Here is a 27561-nt window from a genome sequence, read left to right as displayed (position 1 = left end):
CCGCCTCTCTAAAGTCTGAATATTTTGCTCGGCTATCTGTAGCAGTGGAGGAGCAAGTGTTAAGTGCTGCATCTTCACTGGTCTTATCTTCCTAAAAAGAACCCTAGCATATCGTTGATACTCGGTTTATGGCAGGCTTGAACAGATGCTCACAGCTTAACAACAACTGCAATCCATCAACTCCTACCACCAAATATATAAAGGCCCCTTCCATGTAGTTTGAGCCATCTCTGGTGATGCCAACAATCTAATCCCCCATTCGATCATCTAACTCTACTTCCGACATCTTCGTTTACCCTTCACGAATCGGTTCCGTTCTCTTAGCCCGATCTTCCAACATGGGGGACAGCATTGCCGAAAAGGTTCCCCTCCTGAGCGATGGCGAGCTCCAGATGTCCGAAATATATGGCCGGGAATATGGTGGCAAGGTTCCAAGCATTCAGGGGATTGAATCAAGTCCAGAATTTCAGCTGCATCGCGGCCTCAAAGCTTGCCATATTAGCATGATTGCCATTGGAAGTGCCATCGGTACCGGGCTTATCATTGGTTCCGGAAAAGCTCTCGCTCAGGGTGGTCCTGGATCTGTCTTCTAGGTGCATAATCTGTGGTACGAGCACGACACGGTTTCAGATCATCATTGGTCGTGCTATAAGTGGCATTGGAGGAGCGGGTGTTATGACGATGGCATCCATCATCATTACAGACTCGGTACCCAAGCGTGACGTTGCAAAGTATCTTTCATACATCAACTTGGCAACCACTCTTGGAAGAAGCATCGGCGGCCCTATTGGAGGATTTATATCCGATTATCTGGGCTGGCAGTGGTTGTTCTGGATCAAATACCCTTCTTTACACTTTCCATCTCTCTTATCCTGATAAGTCTCAAGGACGATGTTGATTAGGCACCTGAAAATGACACGGAATCGGACAACTCGATACAGAAGGAATCATTTCTGCAGAAATGGCGAAAGGTCGACTACAAAGGCGCTTTGCTCCTAGCCAAGACAATTGTGTCACTTATTCTGCTATTGGACGTTGCAGGAGCTGGCACATCGTCCCCATCCGTCGCTTTCTTGACCGCTTCAGCCGTCATCTTCGGATCTTTTCGTGTTCTGGGAGCTGTTTGGAGCTGAGACGCCAATATTCCATCTCCGGATTCTAGCCAAACTAAACGCGACACTCTCGTACCTGGTCGACTACTTCCAAGTTTTCGCGCAGGTTGGTATGATGTTTTCAGTTCCCATGTATTTTCAAGTAACACAGGGTGCGTCTGATACTGCCAGCGGTGCGCATATTGTGCCTGCTGTTGTAGCCAACACATTTGGCGCGTTGCTGTCTGGCAAGCTACTACACATTTCCCACCGCCAAAAGACCATCCCCGTTAGCACTGGAATTCTGGGCGCGTCGTCATATTTGTTGATCTTCGCATTCTGGAATGGACATACGTCTTTTTGGGAGCCTCTATATGTGATACCGAGAAGCTTTGCAACTGGATTAGCTCAATCCGCAGCTTTTGTTCCAATGGCATCATGTCTGGAAAACCAAGACCTAGCCATGGCCACAGGGTGGTTCTCGTTAGTGTCGAGTCTGGGCACTGTCTCCAGCGTGATGGTAACGAATGTGATGCTTCAATCTTCGTTCCGTCGCAATCTCGAGCGGGTGATCGAGGATCCAGACAAAGACGAAGTAAGTTCCTCCTGTACAGCTACAGATTCCCTATCTTCGTTAATACCCAATTCTATGATGCATCCTAAGTTTCCGCTTTGATTTAGCTTATTGAAAAAATTACATCGAACATGAACAATACCGTATCGACTCAATAAATTGAGAAGGTCTAGCTGGGCACTAATGTGGCTTTTGCAACATCAGGCTACTTACTACCTGAGCCGATTGGATGGAAGTTCGACCAGACCCAGTATCAGGCTACCTTTTACTTGAGTCTATTGGGTGGAAGTTCGATTGGACCCATTGTTAAGCCTGGTCACGTTGCCAAGGCGTCGCTAATATGCAGCTAGACCTTCTCGATTTCTCGAGTCGATACGGTATAGCAAACCTGAACGGAGAACTCCACCATACCGTTGTGGATGCATTTGTTGGCTCATTGAAGAGCGACTACAATAAGTTCAGAAATCCCCAAACCGCCCAGCACTGTTACTAAATTGATACAAGTCTCGGGTTTCGTTGCATGCATTCTCACCTCGTGCTTTGCCACTTTTCTCGGAGCCAACATTGCAGAGGAACACTTGGAATGAGATTATGTTGGGTTGAAAAGTAACTCGGTGAGGTGTTACTGGAAATTTTAGACATTACTAAAAGAATTAGACATGGGAGGCTGAACATGCATACGAAATAGACCAGATATTTCCATTCTGTAACTCGACCCGAGCCCAACATCACTTACGACGATGACGTCTTCAAGAGCTTGGCACTTGCTCCCTTGACGATCTGATCATGCTGTTGGTCGACCCTGGCATCGTAATTGCTGATGCTGGCCGCCAGCAAGGGTGGATCAGTAAAATTTGAGGGGTTGGGATTGATCCCCTGCGCCGCAATAAAAACCACAGCATCCCCTTCAACCTGAAAATCCGCGTCTTTACTCCTCCATACCCATTCACCTCTTCCGCATCAAATCTTCTAAATGGCGCTGTTCACCATGATTTACACCACTTTCGTCTTCTGGTTGACCCTTGTGGCCGCCCAGGGCCCCTTACAAAGACCCGCCGTTCATCCCGTGCCAGGCCGAGCAACTTCACAAGGCTGCTTCGGGTCGCTCTCGGCTTCTGCGAGTGGTGAGAGGATGAAATATCCCGCTTCGGGCGTGTGTTGGCAACGCTGCAGACAGGAAGGAAAGGCCGTCATGTTGTTGCACATGGTGAATTGTTACTGTGCTGACACGTACCCACCTCGGCTCTCAATCCTCGAAGACGAAAAGTGCGATTATGAGTGTTTCGGTTATGGTTTTGAGGCGTGTGGTAGCGCACAAGCCTACAGTGTCTTCAATACGGGCCTGAAAATGGCTGTGGAATCCGATCCTGATGCTGTCGACGAGCCTGAGCCTGCCAGCTCTTCTGCTTCAGCTTCAACAACTTTCGCCAACATCGGACAGCCTACTCCAACTTCTTGTACTCCGGTCTTGACATATGTCGAACATTTCGCTGATGAGGTCTCAACGGCAGTCGCCAAGTTCGCTAAGATGATTCAAGACTTTTTTGACAAGTGCATCGGTCGTCCAGGATCGAATCCGACGAAATTGTCGAGCGGGGGAACGGAAGTGATGCAAGAAGCGATGGATCTTTAGGTCTATAAAGCACCGCGCGAATTACTATTATTAAATACCACCGATTGCTTCAGCTCCAGTGAGACCATCTCAAGCCTTGCCGATACTCATACCCAATCTGCGACCCTTCAGAGTCAATGATATAACCAGCTTCACACTTTGTGAAAGTCACTTTAACCTGATCTTCGTAAAACGCATTGAACTGTGGTTGCAGCGCATCTTCCAAGGTTTCGACACCTCCCTCCGGATGCAGGGTCCTCCCTGGTTGAACACAGGACTGGCCTCAACACGACTTCATTACCATCATGAGACTGTCAAGCTGAGCAACCAAATGGCTCAGCTGCCATCCAGGGAAAGACTGGTCAGAAGCAGGGGAAGGGTTTCCTTCAATAGGGTAGAGATTTCTCATCTGACCAGGGTCATCCTGCAAGATGGGTCAGCAAAATGGACAGCAATGTGCAGTCAGACTAATTTTGATGTTGTACAGCTCGTGCTCATTATTGCACCACACGGAATATAATATATGTCGTAAAATTCCCCCTTGACTCCGAGGGCTTTGTAAGTGTTATTGGGCTAGACAATTTGACCCTGAGCATCTGGAATCAAGGTTTGTGAGTGAGTAATTCGAGGAGAGGGTGTGCCAAAGAAATATCTGCAATGGCTTACCGAATCCGCCGACTGATCCCTCTACTATAGCTGTGCCCCAATATTCGACAGCAACGTGTTTGGGGTTTTTCTAGGTATACCAATATATTCTGACAACGGGATTGGCATCCCATCAAAATCATCCTGGAGTTCCATCCCGGCGATTTTAAAAAAGGTCGGCGCGAGGTCAATATGCGTCGTTACTGCGTTCTCGGTACGGCCCTTGGAAACCCCAGGACCACGGATGTAGAGCGGGACTCGGATTGTAAACTGGGGTCAGGAGGGTGCTGTAACCGAGTTCACACCAGATGGCACTGCGGTATTCCACGCTTACCTGGACTCTGGCGATCTTGCACCCGGCGTGCAAAGCTACCGTGGCTTCAGATATCCATGGACCGGCTACTCAAGCGAGACCCCTGCGCTTGTCGTCTCAGGGAATGATAAGGAGGCCGTCGCATATGTTAGCTGGAATGGAGATACCGTTGCCAAGCGATGGCGGTTCTACTTTCACTGCGGTGAGACACAGAATGAGGTAGTCGAGATAACTGCCCTGGGCGAAGTGGAGAAGAAGTCGTTCGAATCTAGCATCCAGGTGAGCACTAGCTCTATTCGCTGCCAGGTGCAAGACATCAGGGTCTTTGCCCAGGCTGTGGACGATGCAGGCGACGTTTTGTCTACATCGTACACTGTTGGAATCATGGGCGAGGCTGATCGGGCTGCCAAATGGGGCGAGGAGGAAGATACCACGCAATTTCCATTTTTAGGTTCTGCTGATGATCTCTAGCTTGAGTAATCAAATCGGGTCTGGAAATGACTTTTCGATAGGGTTGGATATGGGCAACACACATGGAGATAGAAAAATGAATTTCAAGATATTTCAATGCCTAACCGCCCATAACTCGAGTCTCATGCATCGGTACCACAAACCTAGCCTCACTAACAATTAAACCCCAATTTTCTCGTATTCGATATAACCCCAGCCCTTGCTATTTTGTGTCACCCTCGGTGAGCACAATTAGTAACCCAATGATTACGCTAATGATGCCTGCTTAGTTCAGAATTGTTGGTATCATGCCCGCGTTCTGCTTATCGGTACGTAAGACCCCACCGCTGTGGACACTGGCCCCTGTGAAAGCCGGAGACAGACCAATCAAACGAAGGATATTTCGTTCTGGAAGACTGTCCGACTGCCGGAAGAGGGGCCCGAAGGGACTAGGCGCGGCAACAGCTTCTTAGCTATCGGGGGAACTCACCGACATCTTGAGAGCTTCGACGCGGTTGAGAGGGAACGGAACCGGAACAGCTTGGGGACGGCGTAAAAGAGTCAAAGAGATGGGTCTTTTTCAAGGTATGATATACAGTCTAATTCAATGGCAAATCCGAATCCTCAAATTCCCTACACCAAAAGTGAGCATGGCGGGGCGCAATTCACACGGGTGTTTTCGCCGCCAGAAGGGTTGAGAGTCTAGTCTAGACCAATCAAGGGGGTTGGTTTTGCCCTGAGTCAGCGTGAGCACGAGCTGTTGACAATCCCCTTCACATCACGAACCCGTATCTCCGTTATCTCTCAACCGTCAGTCCATTCTTGCGTGTTTCTTAGCCTCCAATGCACCGCATCTCGCTGCGAAAGCAGCTTAGATTGCCGCACGGCGTGGGTAGTGGGCCGATTCGCCCTGCGACCAGCAGCCCGTGGCAATCTGGGGCGGCCAAGGTGAGGTTCCATCAATATGCGCCAGGGTCGGGACGACGAGGAGCCATCACCGGCAGTCAATTCGGCAGCCAATTCGCCGCGAGACCGGTGCTGAGCCGCGGAGGCGTCCCGGTGGTGACTCCGGTGCGGGCCTTCAACTCCCAGGCCGATGCCAGCGACAGTATCAACGACAATGCCGACGATGGCCCTTCGGGGACATACAGCGAGGCCGACCACGAGCACGCCGTCATCTCGACGTTTGATCTCTTCTCCATCGGCATTGGCCCGTCCTCTTCACACACGGTGGGACCCATGCGCGCCGGCAACATCTTCGTCGAAGACCTGGTCGAAGCCGACCTGCTGCAAAAGGTGCACAAGATCCGCATCTCCGTCTACGGCAGTCTGGCCCTCACCGGCGAAGGCCACATGACGCCGAGCGCACTGCTTCTGGGCCTCGAGGGCGCTGATGTTGAGACGGTCGACACGGCCTACGTACCCAGCCGCTTCGCCGAGATCAAAAAGTCCAAAAAGATGGTTCTTGGCCATGGGCTCCCGCATGGTGGTGGTAGGGAGATTGACTTTGATTATGAGCGCGAGTTCACGTGGGAATGGGGTCGCAAGCTGCCGCTGCACAGCAATGGCATGCGATTCTCCGTGTTTGATAAAGACGGCATCATCTTGGCAACCAATGACCTCTTCAGTGTGGGTGGCGGCTTCGTCGTCAACGGAGCGCTGTCCATCGTGACACCCTCGCCGTCGGATGACCAAGTCTCTCCGAGCAGCTCTGATACTACTGGACAAGACCATGCGGAATCTAGCCTCGGCAAGCATCCCGCCGATCTAGCTGAGAATCTGTTCTACAAGGAAATCCGACGATCCGATGCGGCGGGAGATCGCAGAATCGGATCTGAGATTAAGCCACGCGAGGCTGAATCTGATGAGGCGGCATTGCTCGGGTCTGGAACGGATGAGCCGAGCACCGGTCTTGAGAAGGCCACACAAGCAGATGTCGAGGCCACCGCTCAGGAATCTGACGACAAGACTGCTCACCAACCTACGTATCCATTCCGAGACGCCAACAGCCTGCTGTCCCTTTGCAGCCGTCACAACCTGACCATCGCCCAGCTGGTGTATGAAAACGAAAAGAGCAACGGCTACACAGACGACGAGATCTTCAAGAAGCTGTTCCGCATCTGGGAGGTCATGGACAACAGCATCCTGGAAGGCGTCCAGGCGCCTTTGAACACGACGCTACCCGGCTCGCTCAAGCTGAATCGTCGAGCGCCGGCGCTGTACCAGCGGTTGACAAGAGGCCTTTACCCGTCCCAGTCGCAATCACGGGGGGGCATGGGAGACATGCAGCAGCAGAAGGCAATTTCAGAGGGAGCCGGCCACAGCGAGCAAGCCAGCACGGACATATCCACGTACCAAAAAACCGCAACGTCGGCGGCCATGATGCAACGCGCTCGCCGGCCTCCTCGCGTCCACGGCTCGCTGTCCCATCCCATCATGCCCTCGCCCACGCGCCGGACCTCGCTTCCCGCCATGGACTACCTGTCGGTATACGCCATTGCAGTCAACGAGACCAACGCTGCCGGCGGCCGCATCGTGACGGCGCCGACCAACGGCGCGGCTGGCATCATCCCTGCGGTGCTCAAGTACTTGGTGGAGTTTGTCAGTGATGATCCCGAGCGAGACATCCCGACCTTTCTCCTGACAGCTGCCGCCCTGGGCATGCTGTACAAGCGTGGAGCTACCATTTCTGCGGCCGAGGGCGGATGCATGGCCGAAGTGGGCGTCGCGTGCTCCATGGCCGCCGGTGCTTTTGCCGCCTGCATGGGCGCTGGGCTCGAGACGATCGAGCAGGCCGCCGAGATTGGAATCGAACACAATCTCGGCCTCACATGCGATCCTATCGGCGGCTTGGTCCAGGCACCTTGCATCGAGCGCAATGCCCTCGGTGCCATCAAGGCCATCTCCAGCGCCAACATCGCTCTGAGCAGCGAGATAGGCACGCAAAAGGTCAGGCTGGACGACGCTATCCGCGCTATGCGTCTCACGGCGAAGGGTATGAGGAATGAGTTTAAGGAGACGAGTCTCAGTGGGTTGGCTACCAGCGTGCCGCTTTACATTCCTGTTAGTGTGCCAGATTGCTAAGCAACTGTTTGTATGTTATGAGATGCTACATTTATTTCCATTGCTGCCGATGCCTCGAGGCTCCTGTTTACAATCTTATCGTGAGCTCATCTTGTAGTTCTAATAGTAACCATCGCCGTGTGAATCTACCTAATGTTAGGTCAATTGAAAGTGGTATTGATAAACACCCACCCGAGCCGAGCATTGATGATCATCTTCGTCGGCTATCTTTACTTGGGCTGAGCCGGAAATAGAGGGCGGCATGTAACCTGATGAATATACGTTTTGATATAAAGCATCCCAGTATTTCGAATTGGCTGAGTGTATTTTTTATACATCGCCGGTGAGAGGTGAACAGGAACCCTTGAACCCGAAGTTCCGACTTTCATCGGCGACGATTGATGACGCTGCTTGCGGTCCAGGTGAAAAAAGACGTGACGCCCCTAGAACAGAGCACATGGCCCCAGTAGAGTCTATGAAGACTGAATAAAAACGACCTAAAGCTGATTAATGAATGTATTTCACACCCTTTCGCCAGATTCTTGGCTCCGGCGAGCTACAACCGACGCATCCGCGTTGGTGGGAACTGCGCCGCCGCCGGCGAAACCGCTCCGACCCATTTTCGCCCCGCCGCCGGCCGTCAGCCCAGCGCCACTTATTCTTTCGCGGGCGGAAATGCGGCAACCCTCTCGGGGTTCTGACTCGGCCTCTCCGCGCGTCCAAGGCTCCGGACTCGGGATTGTGGGAATTATGGAGAAGAGGATAGCTCAATCCCTGCCTAGGGGCCGTTTTGGGGGCTGGATTTGAGCCCGTGTAGAGTAGAGGACGTTTGTTGAGCACAACAACAGTGATGATGGTTCAAGGCGTTAGTTTCAAGCAGATGAAGAGATTACCACCAAATAAATGCACATCTTTTATCTGATGCGGACAAGAGATTTCTATACTCTTATTTTACTCTAGAGCAGTCACTATCCACTTCATTTTGAAGATGGCCGGTGAGAAAGCTGAAGAACCGAGTCGACCTCGTCATCCAGGGTATGGCAACCTGTATCCGGCTTCCCAGACACAGCATCAGATGGTAGATAACAGAAGCCGCATTCTCGACGCATGAACCATCCTGCTCTCCATGTTTCAATCCACCCATCACCAGCGTCTCGCAGCTCCCCCCCCCCCCCCCCCCCCCCACCGCTCAGTCCCAATATCCCGGGACCACCTCCATGAATCGCGTGTCCCAGCCGCTAGACTCGCAGCCACCCTCCAACAGGGAAATCAGCCGCAAGCCCGCAAAGGGAAAATCAGCCGCCGACCTTAATTGGTAAATCGCCCGCCCGCCGCCGCTAAGCATGGTTTCGCCTCCCCCCCCGTATCGCCTCAGCCCAATCACGCGGCGTCGCAAATCTCGAAAATCATGGCATGTTTGATACTCGCAACCGTGCCCCGGAATATCCCCAATCTATCATCCTTGAGAGCGTATCCTGTTCACTGCGGCGTGCGGGGTAATTTCCATTACTCAAGGGCGACTGGGGCCGAGAGATAGCTCGCACCCCAGCTCTCCAACGTGGTATCGGCCGGGCTTAGCAGATCCGTCCCTGTCTTGAGTCTTGATAAAGTCTCGAGATCCCGCTGCCTCGGGTCTTCTTCCCTCGGATCTTGCTCTTCTCAACCCTCGCACGATTGCTCGCCCATCGCCATACCGCAGCCATGGGAGACTCACCCTTCTCCAAGACGAACCGCGTCGCCGAGGATGTCGACCACGATGACAAGCATCCGCCGGTGCTCAAGACCACGTCCAACCGGGAGGTGGCCATCAACGCGTCGGGCCACGTCCAGGAGCTGCAGCAGAACTTCAACCTGCTCGCGCTGGCCGGCGTCGGGCTCGTCGTCGGCAACGTGTGGCCCGCGATTGGCGGCTCGATCCTCGTCGCCATCTTCAACGGCGGGCCGCCCGGCGTGCTGTACGAGTTCATCGTCGTGTCCGTCTTCTACTGGACCGTCGCCGCGAGCATCGCCGAGCTCGCCAGCGCCATCCCTTCGTCGGCGGGCGTCTACCACTGGGCGTCCGTGACGCCGGGCCATCGCTGGGGCCGAGTCATTGGCTTCTTCGCCGGCTGGTGGAACTATCTCGCCTGGGTGCTCGGCGCCGCGAGCATGTCGTCCATCCTCGCCAACACGCTGGTGCAGATGTACGCGCTCAACCACGACGGCTTCGTAGCGGAGTCGTGGCACATCTTCATCGCCTACATCCTGACGACCTGGATCTCGTGCGCCGCCGTGTGCCTCTTCAACAGCGCCATGCCGAGCCTGAACAAGATTGGCGTCTTTGCTGTCCTGGGCGGCTTCATCATCACCGTCCTCGTCGTCGCCATCATGCCCGGCCGGGGTGGGCGTCCGCCGCACGCGAGCTCGTCGTTTGTGTGGACCGAGTGGCAGGCTGATATCGGCTATCCCAGCGGATTTGTCTTTGTTGCCGGCATGCTCAACGGTGCCTTCAGCGTTGGACCTGTAGATGCCACAACCCATCTGGCAGAGGAGATTCCCAACCCGCAGCGAAACGTGCCCATCGCCCTGCTCCTGCAGGTCATCACGGGATTCATCACCGGACTGGTCTACCTCATCGCCATCATGTACGCCATCAACGACTACGACGCCCTCTTTGAATCCGCCTATCCCATTGCCGAGATTTACCGCCAAGCCACTGGTTCCGCAGCAGGCGCCACAGGACTGCTCTCCTTGGTGCTGATTTGCATCGCCCTGACCGTTGTCGGTCTATACATTACCTGTGGGCGCACGCTTTGGGCTCTTGCCCGCGATGGCGCCACCCCGTTCCCGCATGTGCTCGGACAGGTTCACGAGAAGCTGGACATGCCCCTGTGGTCCACGCTTGCGACAGTCGCGCTAGTCACTGTTCTGGGAGCCATCAACGTGGGCAGCACAACCGCCTTCAACGCGTTTGTCGGAAGCTTCATCCTTCTGTCTAGCAGTTCATTCCTGGCGGCAATTCTACCCAACTTGCTCACTGGACGGAAGAACATTACATATGGGCCGTTTCGCATGCACGGATGGGTGGGATTCGTCATCAACGGAATTGCATGCTCATACATGCTCGTCTGGAGCGTGATATACTGCTTCCCGTACTCCCTGCCCACAGCTGCTGCAAGCATGAACTACACATGCGTCATCTGGGGCGGATTTACCACCTTGGTTGCTTTGTGGTGGTTGGGAAGTGCAAGAAAGGGGTATCAAGGTCCGACTGCAACAGGCAGCCTGGTTGTGGGCATGGAAAGTGATCGTGCTTGAGACTTCAGTTCTTGATCCACCAGAGCGAATCCGAGTAATTTGGAGGCGATGTGGAGCCTTGACATGTGCGGAGATTTGGAGTAATGGCGTGTAACACGTGCCCAGACATGTATATGGCGGTCAACATAATCTTCGCAAAGCCTCGGTTTGCAGTGGTGGCAGATGTAGGATAGTTTGCGTTAAAGTGTACATAGCAGATGATAATTGACGTTTAGACCACGATTCGGGAAACCCTTGACCCAACCGACATCCCTACAACCCCGCATCTTTGCCCCTGAGATATGGGGTTCTGACATGTTGTCGTACATTGCTTGGCTTGACAACTCATCAAGCCGGGGACTAGTGCTTGTCGGCGGGGGCCGTGAGGATCTCATTACTCATGGACGAAACCCCCGCACTTCAACTAGCCCTCGTTTAGAGAGCCTTTCATCGCGAAGGATATTGTTACGTTTGCTACATTTGAAATCACGGGGCATAATTGTCCTACCAACATGGGCAATGGCATGGCCGTACGTCATCGGGCGTTGTGTTTGCGGGGGCCTAGACAAGGAAGCTAGTTTGATCAGGTCTGGGGACTATCCGACTATGGGGTAGATTGTGAGTGAATAACGCTCGATGACATAAATACTAGCGCAGTTTGGTTGAACGAGATACCCTATCGGTATTTGGAACTCTTGTTCGGCCATATTTACTTGGTGGAGGAGATGCCAACGCAGTTGCGGATATCACTCCATTGAGCAGGATGCATTGCATTCACTGAGCCCACATGTAAGATAGTGTAACGTGATTGAAGATTGTGACGACATGGGAGAAATAAATGATAGATAAACAAGGGTGGGCCTTCGATGTCGTGTCGGTTGACGGTCTGGTGGGGTTCACGCTTACGACAGCCATACAAACCGCCAAACTCGGGAATTGAAAATCGGCCATGGACTACGATTGATAAACACGAAGAAGGAGCGAGAACAGAAAACAGCGAGGCGGTTTCAATCCTCTTGGAAATTCACAACCTGTGCGTTTCCTCTTTCCCCGTGCCATCCTGCAGACGGACCAGTTGGCAGGCTTACCCTAAACTAGCTGCGTCACCAGGTCTCACAAGGCGACCAGAAATGTTGGCCGGTCGGCGAGACAATCACACGGCCGCAGTGCAACAAGCAAAAGGCGGCACAGGCCGCCACGTAAGGGAGAAGGTGTAAAAAAAGCAATTGAGCGGGCGGTTGAGATTCGTTGAACGGCGCCCTTTCTCGGCGTGGCCTGGCCATGTAAGTAAGCCGCCAGCAAATACGAGGCTCAGCCTAGGGCAAAGAGTCATCGCGTCGCTTGAGTCACTGTCTTGTACGAGGGCAAATTCCTGTTTGCAGAGGCTTTCTCATTTTCACAGGCGTCGACCGGGCGCCCTCACGCTGGGATTTTAAGCAAACACGGCGTTGTTCGCGTGCCGTGTCTCTGGCGATCCCCAAGGCGTGGAGCGGCGCGGGCGAATGGCGGGCGCCCACATATTTCTGATCCAGGTGGTTTTGGCGGCCCAACCCACAAATCGCGCCTGACCTGGCCTCAGAAAAAAAAACAAATCAAGTCCTGCTCGGCGTGAGTGGCCGCCCTGGATACGCGAGTGGCCGTGCAGCGCCCGTCAAGAATAAAATGGCTCGTCGTTGGCTGAGGCCGCGAGAGCACGGAGGCTCCACGTCGAGGTAAACCGGGGCGGCGGAGGTGAGGGCGGAGGACCAGACGATTCAGCAGGGCGGGCAAGGGCAACAGGAGAGGCGAGATCCACGCATCGCGGGCCTCAAGACAAACCAGGCCTGTCCACATGGTGAGTTGGAGGTGATACGGCGCTGTGATTCGGGGCGGGCGGGTGACGCACTGAGGCCGCGCTGGAAGAGGAAAAGGACGACGCCGTCTGGATGCTTCAGCGGGGATCTGCGTGGGCTGCTCCATTGCGGTGCATTCGACCATGTCCCATCACGTTCTACTGCTTCTCTTACGTCCCGAGATGCGTCCCATGTGTTCCACTTCCCTCCCACTGCGTCCTAATCCCTTCCAATCGCAACCCCCGCGGCCTCCGGCATCCCCTAGAATAGTTACGCCCTCACCCTGTCTCTCCCCACGGCTGTTCCCTTGCCTCTCCCGCCCGCTCGCTCCCCCCCCCCCCCCCCCGTCATCCCCCCCAGGGCCGTGCCTTGGTTCTTGTTAGTGGATGATATCTTCGTCCTACCCGCCCAATGAGCCCAATGTGGTTGGGTAGTGGGCTCCTCGAACCACGTTGGGGCCACACGCAGGGTTGCCGCTCTTGCATTGGGCTGCCAGACTTACAGGACAATATCAGTCTCTGCGCAGCGAGCCCGTCGCCACCGGGACCAATATCCATCAAAACCCCCCCCCGGGACCGGCTCTTTCTTCTTCTTTCATGTACCGGATGCCAATATGCGACGACAATTCCGCGACTTAATCTGCAATCCTCCTTTTGACGCGCCATCTCACGCCCACGTCCAAGTACACCAAGAAGCATCGATTCGCCACCACCTCGACACCCTCAACAACGAGACCCGCCGACCCGCATCCGTCAACCCTTGAATAAACAAGACACACACTACTCGAGTCGACATCAAAAACCCAAATCCAACATCCGCGGACAATCAACACCATGCCCGCCCTCACCATTCGGGGCTACCCGCCCAAGAACGGGACGTCGTCCTCCGATGCAACCCCCCGGCCCAACAACAACAGCAACACCACTAGCAACAACACCAGCAACAACACCGCCGGGCCATCTCGACCCAGGGCTAAATCACAGTCTCGCCCTCGCAGGCCAGACTTCGACGATGGCCTGTCCACCGTCTCAGAGGTCTCCTCCGCCTCCGTCATCTCCGTCACAGAGTCTGAATCGTCGCTCTCCGCCACATCCTCCACCTTCACAGCACCGCCGCCGCGACCACAAATGAGGCGGCCTCAACCGCAGCAGCAGCAACAAACGCCCAAGGCACCCCTCCGATTCAAACCTCCCACCCTGAAGTTCCGCTCTAGAGATGACCCGCCCCGGCCACGATCCCCAGACCCGGTGACTCCCCGAGGCCCGTATGCTTCGGACGACAACCGCTTTGAATCAGAGCCGGATTTCAGATGGAGTTCTTCGAACCTGTCGGTTACTACCGACGCGACGAGTGTCGTCTCTGATGATGAGAGCAAGGCGCCTGTCGAGACGAGGCGTGTTCAGTCCCAGGCTGTCGCTCGGAGGCAGAATGGGAACCAGACCCCGCCAGCTCGTCAGACTGAGAGGGAAACAAGGGAAACAAAGGAATCCAAGGAATCAAAGGCTCGGTCAAGGAGCCGAGGCCGTACCTTTCACATTCACATTGAGCCCACGCAGCCTCAGCCTCAGCAGCAACAGCAACAGCCACAACAGCAGCAGCAGCAACAACCCATGATCGTGCAACCTCAACAGCCGATGCTCTCCCACCAGGGACAGCACATGATTGCCGGGCCTCCACAGCAAATGCTCACTCAGCCGCAACAGCCGATGATCACACAATCACAGCCGATGATGAGCCAGGTTGGCCAAATGGTTCCCCATCACACCTCCATGGTTTCTCAACAGCAGACTGCTATGGTCCCGCAAGCCCCGATGGTCCAGCAAACTCCAATGATTCAGCATGCTCCCCTGGTCCAACACGCTCCTCTAGTGCATGCTCCCATCATTCAGCATGCTCCGTTGATCACCCAACGCCCTGAGCCAACCGCTCGCCAACGGGCAAGCTCCAGGCACGATGTCACGGCCACAATGGGCGTCAAGATTGAGGACTTGAAGAAGGAAGTCCAGATTCTCCGAGACCAACGGTTCTTAATCACCAAAGAACTGGACGAGGCTCGTCACCAACTTTCCTGCATGCAAACCGACAAGGACGAGCTGAGAGAGGAGCGAAACAAGGCCAGAGATTCCAGGGACATGCTCGACAAAGACCTCGAGGCGCAGACTCGGATCCTGGAAAAGACAAAGACCAAATTCGACGAACACAAGCGCTTCTTTGACAAATTCGAAAAGGACTCTGACGTGACCCTCAGCCAGGCCAAGAAGGACCGAGAGTTGGCCCTCCAGAAGGCCAAAAAGGAATTCGACCAGTCGTTTGAAAAGTTGAAGAAGGACCGAGAGCAATCCCTCGAGAAACTCAAGAAGGATCGCGATCAGTCGATTGAGAAGCTCAAGAAAGAGCGCGATCAATCGCTGGACAAGCTCAAGAAAGAGCGCGACCAGTCTCTGGACAAGCTCAAGAAGGAACGCGACCAGACCATCGGCAAGCTCACCAGCGAGCATACCCAGAAGATGGACTTGCTCACCCAAGAGCGCGATCAGCTCCTGGAAACCGAGCGCAACTTTGACAGCAAGGTCAAGGAGCTAGAAGCTCATGTCAAGCGCTACCGCGAGTTCAAGGAGATTCTCGAGGCGAAATGCGACACGCTCGAGAAGGAATCCGTGAACAAGACCGAGTCGACGTCGCGGTTCGAGGCCAAGTCCATCAACCTCGAGCGGGAGCTGTCCGATATCAAAGCCATCCGACAGTCCCAAGAGACCGGCTTCATCGCTCAGGTGGCCGGGCTGGAGATTTCCAAGGAGGCGCTGCAGTTCCGCGTCGACGGGCTGCAGACCGACTTGATGCAAAAGTCGACTGAAATCGGCGAGCTGACTGCCGACCGCGACCGCCTCGACGCCGACTTCAAGGCGCGCGAGAAGGAATTTGAATCCCTGGGCAAGGAGAAGACTGCGCTCGAGGAGGAGAAGAAGAGCTTCCAGCTGAAGGCAGAGGAGCTGGAGGAAGAAAAGAATGCGCTCCTGAAGAAACTCGAAGACATGGAGGCTGAGAAGAAGGCTCTCCAGGAGCAGCTCGACAACGTCGAAGGCGACAAGAAGAAGCTCGAGGAGCAGGCAGAGGCGCTCCAAGCCACCATCGACGAACTCAAGAAGGAGATCGAGACCAAAGACGCCCGCATTTCCGGCGCCGACTCCGTCAACGCCGACCTCACGACCCGCATCGACGACCTCGAGAAGGAGAAGAACGAGGTCAGCGCCAAACTCACCGAGCTCGAGGCCAAGCGCAAGAAGCTCAAGAAGCGCGCGGAGCATCTGAGCGGACAGAACAAGACCCTGCACGGCCACGTCCAAGAGCTGCTCAAGGACCAGGACGACGCTTCGTCTCGCGTGCTGCGGCTTTCCGTCGAGGCCAAGGCGCTGCGCGATGAGAACTCGTCTCTGAGGTCCATGTCTGAGGCGGGAAGCGTGGCGGGAAGCAACATGTCCTCGCTGTCGAGCGTCGTGAGTTTCAGCACGAAGAGCGGCGATGATGATACGGCTACTGTTGTCTCGGACGCAACGGAGAAGCCTGACCCGGAGAGCGTCGAGCCCGAGTCGGCAGAGCCGGAGCCTGCGACTGAGGAGCCGGTGCCTGAGCCTGCTGCTGAGACGGAGGTGGCTCCCGACGACAGTGAGCCCGTGATAGTCGTCGAGGAGGAGGAAGCAGCTCCAGAGCCCGAAGCACCGGTGCCTGAGCCAGTCGAGGCCGAGCCCGAGCCCGCCGTCGAGCCGGTCGAGTCCCCAGACGCAGCTCTCCTCGCACAGCTCCAGGAGCAGAACAGCGAGCTCGAGGCCCGCAACGCCGAGCTCCAGGAGAAGGCAGCCAGCGTCGAGGCCCTGACCACGGAGCGCGACGAGATCGCCCAGAAGCTCGCCAGCGCCGAAGAAGAAGCCGCGAAGCTGCCCGAGAAGGACGCCGCCGTCGAGTCCCTGACCGCCGAGCGCGACGAGATCGCCGGGAAGCTCACGGCGGCCGAGGAAAAGGCGGCGGGCGTCGACTCGCTGACGTCGGAGCGCGACGAGATCGCCAAGAAGCTCGACGCCGCCGAGAAGGACGCCGCGCTGGTGCCGGAGCTGCGCGTCGAGAACGGCAGCCTCGCCGCGCAGCTCGCCGACGTCAAGCAGCAGCTCGACGAGGCCCAGAAGTCGCAGCAGGCGGCGCTGGACGACGTCTCCGCGCTGCAGGGCCAAGTCGCCGCGCTCATCGTGCAGCTGGGCGCGTCGGCCGGCCTCCCGCAGCGCAGCCGCAGCGGCAGCTCGCGCAAGAAGGACGGCGGCAAGCGCAAGAACGAGATTGTCGTCGTGCGCGATCCCGCCAACAAGGGCGGCGGCATGCAAGTTCTCCCCAGCCCGTTTGCGTTGCTCGGCATGTCGCTAACGTGAGCACAGCCATATCGTGCGCCGACGCAACTTGCACCTCACGCGCTCGGCGTCGCAGTCTGAGGGCTCGGGGGCTGATAGCTGAGGGGAGTAACGTGTAATGACTTGATGTACAATGTACAATTTCTTTCTGTGTGATTAGGACGGCAGGGAACGGGACGAGAAAGCGAGCGTGTACGAGTTATTTTTTCCAGTTGTGACGCATCAGCGATCATGGCGCACAACTATCCACTCATTTAAACATTTCCTTTGTCGATTTCAGGCTTAGCAGGCATTTGTATCTGGGTTTCTTTTGTTATTACATTGCTTATAGAGGTGGTTGTGAGTCGGTATAAAACAAGACGAAGGACGACACCTTAATGGGCATTCAGCATTGGGTATTGGGTATTGGGCATTGGGGGGCATGGTTTAGAGAGGTTAGAAAGTAGATAAAGAAAAGAACAAAAAAAGTTGGAATATAAAGTTATTGTGTTTAGCCTTTTAAATTAGTGATGAAAAATGTGCCTAAGGTGTTGAATCCATAATGCCCATCTCAGCTCCTGATCCGATACTTTCTAGACTAAAACGCTACGTAATACATTAATGGTGAACGGCCTGAGGATTTTGAGGGGGTAAGATTGGACATAGAAAATTTGGCGATTGTAACCGAGTAGAATAGCTGAAGGGCAAGATACTCTTTAAAATGACTGATAATCTGAGTTGAAGAATGGACCCTATTGTCCTGACTGAAATGAAATGAACGAAATATCTGCTCAACTTTCCTTCCTCTGTTTGTAATCTTCCCCATCCGTCCCTATAAACCTATTTCCCCGCTAGCTGTAGAGCAGCTCGTCCATTGTCCCATTTTACCCCGCTTCAGTACCTGTACATGTCATGTTTTGCAGTAACTCATCAAAGTCTTGAGATCACCAGTGCCACGTCCCCAAGTCGAAGTCATGGGGAATGGCTAGCGGGTCGTCGGCTCCACCATCCAGGGACTCAATTGCACTTGGCTCCACTGCTGTAATGATATCCACCTGCTGTTGGTCCTCAGTGACACGCTGCAGAGGGATACTTTCGTGAATAGAGCCCTGCAAGGGAGATGTGGTGTCGTTCCCTGTAGAACGGCCCAGGGGAAGGAACTGTAACATGGCTCCGCTATCTTCACCAGAGTCCACTGGCACTCCCTGGTGTGTGGACTGGCTGCTGGCGCCAGGCTCGTTGCCATCGGACGGCGCAGAACCTCGGGTGGCTGTTGAGATGGTGCCGGGACGGAAGGCCTGAAACATGGAGCTCATCCCTCTTCGAATTGTCTCCTCCAACTGATCATCAGAGACCCCAGGTGTCGAGAAAATGCCGCTAGTTTGAAGTTGGTGACGTAAAATAATGACACCCTCTCGTTGGCTGAATTCCACGGGCAGCGGTATCCCGGGTTAGACGGAATATTTCTTTTAGTATTGATCAATGTCAACCAAATGGTCAAATCGCCCCTGTCTATCCAAGGTAACTTCTGAGGGCGAGTTAGTCTCTGGACTGAAATTCTCTAGACATCTTAGAACATCCATAGTTTGGGATGCCATCTTTATCGATTGTAGGTGCAGTGTCAATGATTGCTTCTATCTAGGCCATGAGGCCTGAACTGAGTGGTTAGATTTGGATATGGCGATGCTGACAGAAGGGGATGGGAGGGCAGGATGGGGCGGGAGCATACCAGTTGCCAGTATCAGCTGTAGTTATCCATTTGACTGACAATTATTTCTTACCCCTAATAGGATTTCAGCAGAAATGCGGACTATGTCTGGGAGCTGTCGACGCGGGTTGAGTCTCAAAATATTCTGTTGCATTATCAGTAGGAGGAAAAAAGAGTTCAGGTACATTTTTTGAGGTATAATAAGATCAGTTAAAAATACAGTAAAGTTGGTCTATAACGATATGGGATATCACAGTGTCACCATCATTAAAATGAGGCTATTGCTAAATGCCTGTTATTGGCTCGAACTTTAGGCTCGCGCTCTTATAATAGGGGTCAGGTGACTACGGGAGCAGACGGGCCCATACGGGCCCGTATATCTACGTGATAGAGGATTTTCCTGTTTGGGGTGAATGATTGACAGAAAGGACGGTTTGAAAACAAATGCGCATAGGATTGAGAGACTTTGACTCGGCAGTTACACTGTCTGGCGGTCTATCGTACCGCGTTTTCAAACAAATTTTGACGTTACCACTCTTGAATAGCTCATCATATGAGCTTCCTGGAGCTTACTGCACCTCGAGCTCTGTTTACCTTAATTGAGTTCCGGAGAGGGGAATTAGTAGCTGCAAGCGACACTTATCTTACAGATCATGCATTGTGACATAGGCTCGGGGGCTCGAGCTAGGAGATTTCTTGAGCTGTGACATATAGTTGACTGATCATGCTAAAGTGAAGTGCACACCCAAGTAGGGGGCGCTGATAACGGCGTATGCAGAGATTCCCAATTTGACAAGATTTATTGTCACTTCAACGGTACAGATGATTGGAGCTTAAGAAACCGAGCCTGGCATACTATTATTACCCCTATCGTAAGCTACATGGGCTTTAAAAATGGATTAACAACGCAGGCTGCCCCCAAATACTATCGTACAATTGACTTTTGATCGAAGACCCCGAGCGGCAAGGGATACCCCTCTAGTCAATATTTGCAGCTCTCCAGCGGCCCACCCAAGCACGAGCTACGAAAGTAACAAGGGAGCCGAAGTGGCGGCGCATGCATGATAGAGGATAGAGAAAAGATGCTCTCACAGGCGTGGATGCGTGATACGACATGGCCATCAACCGCTGGTTGATCCAGTTGAATCTGTGTCAGGTGCTGCTTTACTGGGTCTAAGTTTAACGGTGTCTTCGCATTCTACGGAGAGTCACTCTCAAAGTGTCCAATTCCCTTCATAGCTTCGTCCATCATGGCCTACATTCCGACCCCTTGTCCACTCATCAATTAATTTAGCTGTGTGATAGCTCGTTGTCCAGCCCAGGTCCCTCTCAATCCCCGAGAGCAACTCCAGCACCGCATTCTGCTCCGGATCTTCATAAAAAACCTGTCCAGCAACAAAAAGCGAATGCAGCGAGTTGATACGCACTGGATCCGTTGGGTTTGCGAGGCTGATGCCGCAGATTTCCTTGGCGTGATGGAGAACTCCGCTCTGGATGTGCCGATACGACTTCAGACGGGCGGAAACGGTGGATCGAATGGCAGTCGACTCCTGCGGCCGGTTCACAAGTAACAAAATACTGGCCATGTGATAGCTCTGCATTGTCGCTGCGCACAAAGGTAGGTCGTACCAAATCTGGTCGAAAATGCTGCTGCTGATATCGTGCTGCTGGTGTCGGGCGCGACTTGAGGCTTTGGTGCGAGCGCTTGCTCCGAAAGTCGCCGGGAGGCTTGCATGCCAACTCTGCAGCTCGGTGATCAACATTTTCCACCGCTCTAGTAATTGCTCTTGAGTCACTCCAATGACCGGCCTCTGGCCCGGAGGAAGCGCGTAGTCCTCGGGATTCAAGGCATCTCCAGACGTAAGGAAGTTTGCAATTTTCCCAAGCAGCCAGGTCAACTCATTCGCCTTCGTGTCTTCTTCAACATCTGCCAAGGTGCGCACATCAGCAGAATATTGGGGGCTGAAGGGCAGTAGAAAGCCGTATTCGTCAGCGGCGAGACCTGCGTTTTGCCATAGCCGCATGTCTTTCAGATCAAGACGAGTCTGAGTTTCACTGATGACTGGGAGTGTTAGCGAAATACACACCACGTCGAGTCTGAAAGCCCCAAGAACTTACAGGCACACAGAAAATCCTGCCTTGCAAGACTCCAAAAGATGGGTCCTTTGATAGCCGCTCTCGGGATGATAACCGGCGAGGACGGCGCCAATGCAGAGTCTTGCTCAGGGCTGAAAAGCGGCAGAGCACTGAGATGTGCCCTCCAAGCTGTTCCCGGGGCATCCATCAGCTCATAGGTGCATAAGATCGCTACAGCTGCAAATATCTCTTCCTTGTCGATAGGATCTTCGTCAAAAGTCTGCAAATTGACGGCTGTTTTCAGGTGGCCAATGGCCTGATCATAATACGTTGCTGCTTGATAGTGCCAGTCGACATTTTGATCGAATAGAGGTAGAATGCTATTTCTCCGATTGAACGATTTTAGAGATCTTTGGCTGTTGTGCAAATGTTTCGCGGCGAGAGCGCAAACTGCTGATTTTACCAACGGCCGAGTGGCTGCGATGACGGGAACTTTAGAGGAGAAGTATGCGCCGGTGTCGAAGAGGTCCATCCTGGTCAAAAGTGAGTATACGCAGAGAGAATAAAGGAAGCTCATACTGACCATTGACCTGGACCTTCCTTGAAGTGTCTTAGTAAGTGCAGTGCAAGGATACTAGGATCAACCGACGTCTCGGCTACTTCGGCACCATGGGATGATGGTTCGCTGGAAACATCCAGAGGTAGATCATCTCTAATATCATCTTCGACTTCAAGAGGCTGATCGAAATCATCGTGGCAACCGTGGTGCAGGATATTGCCATTTTTCTCTGTGGTTGCAGAAACCTCGTTTTCTTCCTGTGGGATTTCCAAGGACTCCTGTGAATAAGGATCTTCAATGTGAACAAATGTGACTGGTTCTACGTGTCAGCAATATCAAAAGCAGATGACGTCCAACGCACGCTGTGTTGGCACATCCAGCCAGACATGATCGCCCTCGAAGATGGAGAGCTGGCGGTGCGGAGAGTCGGAGATGTCGGAAGCTTTCCTCTTTGAGGGCGAACGAATCTCAAAGCTCCGAAAGATGGATCGCTCCGTGTAGTTGCAGTCTCGGGAGCCTTTGGTACAATGCCCACAAACTGGCTTTATCTCGTCGCATTTCAATTTGCGACATCTACAAGTCAGACTGGCGAGAAGTCAATCACAGTTCCAGAATTCCTCTCTCCAGAGCACCTACCATCCAGAGTAGGAGCGCATTCCTTGCCAAGGACTGTCGTACAGTAGATATCGATAGTAAGACCGTCAGTATGCCCCTGGGGAGTCTATTCGGCCGTGATCCTTGGAAGGAACTGTTATGACTCTGCGAGACAAGGTAAAATGGAGATAAATCACGAAACAGCCCAATCGGCCTAAATCGATGAGGAAGGCGAGCCGAGGGGCAAGATGAAGAATCCAAATCCGGTTATAGAGGCGAGTGCGGGGTTAAAGACACCGGAGCCCAGGTGGGTCATTTGGGCAGGCAGCCATATAACTATAATTGCCTGTAAGACCTGGCAATCGTTTTAACATTCATTTATATAGCAGCGGATATTCAGTACGTATTTCGTTATAATAATCTTCTTCAGTCTTGTTGTGCTGAATTATCGACATGGCTTCTTCCGCCGTGTCATTTTCTGTCTCTGGCAAGACCGCCATCATCACTGGTGCTGGTTCAGGTGAGCCACTGCAACATCCTCCGCTAATACACCGTCGAGTCTAACATCTACAGGTATCAATTTGGCATTTGCTGAACTCCTGCTGTCGCGAGGCTGCAATGTCGTTTTTGCAGACTTGTCGCTCCGACCAGAAGCCCAGGAGGTTGTTTCTCAACACAAGGACACGACCCCGCGAGCAGTCTTTGTAAAAACAGATGTGACTTCATGGCCCGACCTGAGTGGCATGTTTGAAACTGCGCTCTCCGAGTTTGGCGGGTTCGATGTTGTCTGCCCCGGAGCTGGAGTTTACGAGCCACATTGGTCCAGCTTCTGGCACCCACCGGGGTCGGGAGAGAGCAAGGATGAGATTGATGCTGGACATTACAAGCTTCTTGATATCAACCTGACACACCCATTCGCGCAACCCAGATGGCAATGTCCCACTGGCTACACCCTAAAGCCGCCCCGGACTCAGCTCATCCTGCCCCAGCCAAGGTATCTGTACAGAACCCTAAGCGAGTTATTCACATTGCCTCTGTTGCTGGATATCTCCCGGTTTTCAGAGCGCCCATGTACGGTGCATCTAAATTCGCAGTCACCGGCTTTGTTCGATGCCTTGCTCCACTGGACTCTTCCGTTGGTATTCGGGTCAACGCCGTGGCGCCTGGCGTAGTCCGGACACCACTATGGACCGAGAACCCAGAGAAGCTGATCAACGTCGACCAGACGCGAGACGGCTGGGTCACTCCGCAAGAGGTCGCTCAGGCCATGCTCAGCTGTGTGGAAAGCGACGAACACGTTGGGGGCACAATTCTGGAAGTTGGGAAAGACAACACGCGACAGGTGCCGGTCACCAATGACCCGGGTCCAGATATGAGCCCAGAGAAGGGGATTATCACGAGCAACGCAGAAAAGGGCGACGAAATGGTGTGGGATTGGCTGAGTAAGGAGGATATCTGGGGTGGTCAACAGAAGTAGCCCCCATGACGACGGCTTCAAAACGAGTCATTTTGCAACATTCATTATTGACAATGTGCCCCGCTCTTCACCAGACTCTGCGCCATCATGTGGTTCTGGCTAGAGCTGTATTTGTGTCCACATTTCAGTGGTCGATTTGAACCGCGCCAATAATGGGAAGTTGAGCCGAATTCTCGGCTGCAATAAACGCGAAATGCCGACATAATGTCGCTGCTGTTCTCGGCTCAGTTTCCAATCTGGTCGTGGCAATCGAGGTTTTTATGTTAACCGATGCTACTCCCGCCCATATCGAATCACGACGGGTCAAGGGAGGATTTGAAACAACAGCCAAATATATAAATAAATCCCGAAATATTATTTCATCTTCTACTCAGAGTTTCGTTATAGCCAATTCCGTGCTGATTTGGCTGCTGCAAGCCTATGCAGTGGTACTCACGCAGTTTCGCCCCATGCTGAAGTCGCATTTTCGTCGTACCCGAGCTCACCATATTGACCGGGACCGTCATGAGCAAGAAGCTGTCATATTTACCCCCGAAGTGAATCAAGTGGGTTCCGTTGTTCTTGCTCAGTGGTGTATCACTGCGTTGGGCGTTTACAAACTCGGGGATTGAACCCGTCGCTCCGCCCAGCACGATACTTGAGACATCCGTGCCAGGAACAAACGTGCCGCCGTTTTTCGGAAAAGGCACAATTCTCACCACAAAGCCAGCATCAGCCTGGGGAGATGAGATGGCTAAAGGTGCAATCGTCACTACCAGCCGCTCGCCAGGATGGAAGCGCAGCGCTATGGGCTACAGGCCAATTTTTCCACAGGCACGATTTGTCTCTAGTCTAAAAGTTCCTCGCGATCGTGAGGGTGGTACGGTTCAAAAGCCATGGATCGGCTTGGGTCCAAGGCAAGGTGTGATACACACAATTTGCCCGTGGCAGAAAAGGTGTCGCTCGTTTGGGTGCCCACTGCCAGCTATGATGGAGCCATTGGCGAAGCGCTTCTCTACCGTTACGCGAGATCAAGGTCAAAAGAGCTGACAGTCGATAGCCAAAGCCGGAGTTTCATGTAACCGGCGATTTCGAAGAGTTGCGGGACCGTATAATTGAGCGTGATCCTACCTGGCTGCAGCTCTACTGTCCATACTAGCAAGTCGATTGATCCTTGACACCTCGGGCGAGGATCCGGCGGAGACAGATTAATAGGCTGGATCTTGCCATGGGGCCGGTGACCACTAAACACGACGAGGGCATGGTGGCTGTGCCCAGATACTCAGATGCTAATGACAATGGCGTCGACGTCGTCGTTTGGAGAGACCCGGCATTGCTCGATACCCGCTCGGAGGCCCGACGCTCCTAACACGGCGTCATACACAGTGACTCGAGCCCCGGTGTCCGGATCCAGCCGTGAGTATGAAACCTCGGCCCCATTCCCTTTGCCGCGGAGGTGTGCAGAGAAGGAGTTTACGCGTGCCGATTCAGGCACATCGGCGCTCGTCAACACTTGGCCCAGACCATGTTCCTCAATGGCCACAACCTTCTGAATGAATCGTGCGGCTATTGGTCCCAAGAGAGGCCCTTCGGCATGAGAGTGGCGGAAGAGGAGGGAGATGGCAGCCCTGCGCATCTTTGGATCTCGACACCTGAAGCCGAGTCCGGCAATGGGGAAAAAGATGCCGCCGCCTAGCGAAAAGGACGTCAAATTGTCGTCATGGGTTTGAGAGTCCAGCCTACTAAGCGTGGAGGCATGCTTTAGTAGCTCGCTGAATGACTGCTCGTGCTTGTCCCACTCCACTTCAGGTGCTCCCTCTTGGGGTCCGTATAAAGTGAGGCGAGTGTCCAGCCTCCAAACATGACAAAGGCACAACCTTCGTCTCTCGCTCTCATCCGCAGGCTTGATATGATGCACCAGCTGATGGAATGCAGAGTTCCACTGCACAAAGAGCACACGGCATGCTTCGAGGTTTCGAGGCCTGGCAGTGGGATCCTCAGTGGCGCTGCCCAGGCGCTTGGACATGTTGACCAAGGCATTGAGATAGTAGGTCGCCTCGCGTAGATTGGAGAAGGAGGAAGGCATTGTGTGAAAAGGTCGGGAAATGAAAGGTGCTTGATATTCTGGTGCACGAATGCGTTGCATCTAGGGCCGTGAGATTGTTGACCAAATTGATAAATGCAGACCGACGAACCTGAACAAAAAGCGAATCCGCTTGCATGAAAACCGACCAAAAACTTCGCAGAGGGCTATGTGACTCGATGTCAATGTTTTCAGATTCGGCTTGACATAGCATCTTCAACCCGACATTCGCCAGGTTCGCTGAACCTGCTATGTTTCCAATAAGAGCCTGGACTGTCGCGTCAGCGAATCAAAATCTCCAGGCTTCTTCAGGGATTTTGGCACCAACCTCAATGCAAGAGAAAAGCAGGCACGAAGTCAGCGATATGACATTCATCGACTCTGACCCCTGGAGGTGGCTTGAAAGTTGTCGCAAGGCCAATCCGTAATGCTTAAGTGCCAGCTTGGTCTTCTCGTTCATAGGGGCCCGAAGTCCCGCGCCCCAATTCATCTGCCATTTCGTAAAGTCTTCCAGCAAGGTGCTCAAGGCAATAATGGAGCGAAAGATGCCGGGGTTGGCGTGGGCTGTCTGGATGACGAGCCTCTCCCAGAAATCGCAGCCGAAACCGTTGGAGAGCATGGAAATGCCATTCGCCTGGAAGAAGTCAAAAGCCCTGGCATCCTCCCCAGAACTGAGGAGCGCGAGAGACGATAAGGGGTTCTGTATCAACACCAGCCCATCATGATGCGCGCGGCCGGCGCCAAATGATACTCCGTCACATTTGAAGCCTCCCCGAGAGCCTATGGTGTGTGAGAAGAATAGCAGTGCCGGTTGCTTCTTGTCACCTACATTTTAAACAGATGGGCACAGTCTCGTCACATTTTACACGTCGCACTACGAACGTCGAGTCAGCCCGGAAGTCGCGGATCGTGCCGATGGCAATCACGGGGCCTAAAGACACTGAGGCAGGATTCACAAGTACCTCTATGCCGTTGTTAGGGAGAGTCCACCACCAATTGAAGCGCGCATCCCGAGTTTCGAGTGACTTACCTACACGTCGTACAGCCAGACCGGCTCTTGGGTGCCCAGGCTCTTTTGCGCTGGTGGGGTTTGACTTTGGTCATGGTGGTTGGAAAGAAATTAGATGTTTTGCATCTGAGACGAGATTCCAGTTGTCTCCTACTAGGAGTCGTAGTCCACTGGCTCAACTTCGGCTATTTGTAATCCGCACTAACCTTGGCTTACATCAGTCCTCTGCCAGAGTTCGCTGAATTGCTTGTCAACTGCTGGGAAGCTCTCAGTCTAGGTAGTTAATAACACGGCCACATCAAAAAGAATTTTGGCCAAAGACGTTTTTTTTTTGTTTCTCAGATAAACCCCAGAATTCCCGCCACGAGGGTGATGTGCGGAGGTGTACTTAGCGTGCGAATTTCTCTTGCACGATATAGACTTCGGGATTGGATATCACCACTCGAGTTGGCATTCACACGTAATGGATCATTGATCGCAAATCCTTCAAATTCAGGTATCAGGCATAAGAAAATCCCGGATAAATCCCAGATAAATCCCTTGGGCATCGACGAACTGGCCCCCCAATAGACGCATCGAACCCGTACCGAGGCTTCTGGAACGACGAGACTGCCCTCGGAAATCTTCACTGCAGTGCCAATAATATCCAACATAATATCCCCTGCCCTAGAGCCTCCTTGGGACAACTCAACTTGATGACACAATGCCGCCCAACTTAGTAGCCCTGCCAAACTTCAATTGTGTTAAACCCCCTCAAGATCAAGGTACCCTTCCTAGTGCAATACCACAGAAAGTGGCCCCGGTCCTAGGTGTCGTCTACTTTCCAACAGCGTAACATCACTGGCAC

The 27561-nt window shown here is 53.5% G+C and overlaps 7 protein-coding genes across 7 annotated transcripts; 4 read left to right on the top strand and 3 right to left on the bottom strand.

Annotated features, from left to right (window-relative positions):
* The first annotated feature begins 2539 nt into the window (after positions 1 to 2539).
* On the top strand, positions 2540 to 3538 carry BGZ61DRAFT_461307 (uncharacterized protein). The gene has a single exon (XM_046247138.1). The coding sequence runs from the start codon at positions 2639 to 2641 to the stop codon at positions 3296 to 3298; it is 660 nt and encodes a 219-aa protein (XP_046097857.1). The 5' UTR covers positions 2540 to 2638; the 3' UTR covers positions 3299 to 3538.
* A 1896-nt stretch (positions 3539 to 5434) lies between these two features.
* BGZ61DRAFT_461305 (serine dehydratase alpha chain-domain-containing protein) lies at positions 5435 to 7934 on the top strand. Its single transcript, XM_046247137.1, has one exon. The coding sequence runs from the start codon at positions 5529 to 5531 to the stop codon at positions 7767 to 7769; it is 2241 nt and encodes a 746-aa protein (XP_046097856.1). The 5' UTR covers positions 5435 to 5528; the 3' UTR covers positions 7770 to 7934.
* A 1116-nt stretch (positions 7935 to 9050) lies between these two features.
* Positions 9051 to 11273, top strand: BGZ61DRAFT_461304 (amino acid/polyamine transporter I). The gene has a single exon (XM_046247136.1). It carries the CDS (start codon positions 9450 to 9452, stop codon positions 11043 to 11045), a length of 1596 nt encoding a protein of 531 aa, XP_046097855.1. The 5' UTR covers positions 9051 to 9449; the 3' UTR covers positions 11046 to 11273.
* Positions 11274 to 17018: 5745 nt separating this feature from the next.
* On the bottom strand, positions 17019 to 17730 carry BGZ61DRAFT_461302 (uncharacterized protein). The gene is made up of 2 exons (XM_046247135.1): positions 17278 to 17730; positions 17019 to 17222 (listed from the first exon to the last, which is right to left on the bottom strand). The coding sequence occupies exon 1, from the start codon at positions 17481 to 17483 to the stop codon at positions 17307 to 17309; it is 177 nt and encodes a 58-aa protein (XP_046097854.1). The 5' UTR covers positions 17484 to 17730; the 3' UTR covers positions 17019 to 17222; positions 17278 to 17306.
* A 2380-nt stretch (positions 17731 to 20110) lies between these two features.
* Positions 20111 to 22387, bottom strand: BGZ61DRAFT_592658 (uncharacterized protein). The gene is made up of 5 exons (XM_046256742.1): positions 22209 to 22387; positions 21934 to 22157; positions 21597 to 21885; positions 21056 to 21546; positions 20111 to 20999 (listed from the first exon to the last, which is right to left on the bottom strand). Exons 1-5 carry the CDS (start codon positions 22226 to 22228, stop codon positions 20152 to 20154), a joined length of 1872 nt encoding a protein of 623 aa, XP_046097853.1. The 5' UTR covers positions 22229 to 22387; the 3' UTR covers positions 20111 to 20151.
* A 232-nt stretch (positions 22388 to 22619) lies between these two features.
* BGZ61DRAFT_558537 (uncharacterized protein) lies at positions 22620 to 23819 on the top strand (the record flags this gene model as incomplete). The annotated part of the gene is made up of 3 exons (XM_046255723.1): positions 22620 to 22686; positions 22740 to 23102; positions 23156 to 23819. 3 exons carry the CDS (start codon positions 22620 to 22622, stop codon positions 23641 to 23643), a joined length of 918 nt encoding a protein of 305 aa, XP_046097852.1. The 3' UTR covers positions 23644 to 23819.
* Positions 23820 to 24904: 1085 nt separating this feature from the next.
* BGZ61DRAFT_538096 (uncharacterized protein) lies at positions 24905 to 26809 on the bottom strand (the record flags this gene model as incomplete). The annotated part of the gene is made up of 5 exons (XM_046254615.1): positions 24905 to 25768; positions 25818 to 25973; positions 26034 to 26485; positions 26535 to 26636; positions 26749 to 26809. 5 exons carry the CDS (start codon positions 26807 to 26809, stop codon positions 24905 to 24907), a joined length of 1635 nt encoding a protein of 544 aa, XP_046097851.1.
* Positions 26810 to 27561: the final 752 nt, after the last annotated feature.

Source organism: Ilyonectria robusta (assembly GCF_021365365.1).
Source record: "Ilyonectria robusta strain PMI_751 chromosome Unknown BGZ61scaffold_27, whole genome shotgun sequence".
NCBI lineage: Eukaryota > Fungi > Ascomycota > Sordariomycetes > Hypocreales > Nectriaceae > Ilyonectria > Ilyonectria robusta.
Note: the sequence above shows the minus strand (reverse complement) of the source record. Positions and strands in the feature narration are given on the sequence as shown.

Coding starts and splice junctions, on each gene's coding strand:
- BGZ61DRAFT_461307 (XM_046247138.1), top strand. CDS start 2,639: ATGGCGCTGTTCACCATGATTTACACCACTTTCGTCTTCTGGTTGACC.
- BGZ61DRAFT_461305 (XM_046247137.1), top strand. CDS start 5,529: ATGCACCGCATCTCGCTGCGAAAGCAGCTTAGATTGCCGCACGGCGTG.
- BGZ61DRAFT_461304 (XM_046247136.1), top strand. CDS start 9,450: ATGGGAGACTCACCCTTCTCCAAGACGAACCGCGTCGCCGAGGATGTC.
- BGZ61DRAFT_461302 (XM_046247135.1), bottom strand. CDS start 17,483: ATGATCGCTGATGCGTCACAACTGGAAAAAATAACTCGTACACGCTCG.
- BGZ61DRAFT_592658 (XM_046256742.1), bottom strand. CDS start 22,228: ATGCGCTCCTACTCTGGATG. Junction 21,886..21,933: donor GCTGGATGTGCCAACACAGC/GTGCGTTGGACG, acceptor ACGTAGAACCAG/TCACATTTGTTCACATTGAA. Junction 21,000..21,055: donor GCAGGATTTTCTGTGTGCCT/GTAAGTTCTTGG, acceptor TAACACTCCCAG/TCATCAGTGAAACTCAGACT.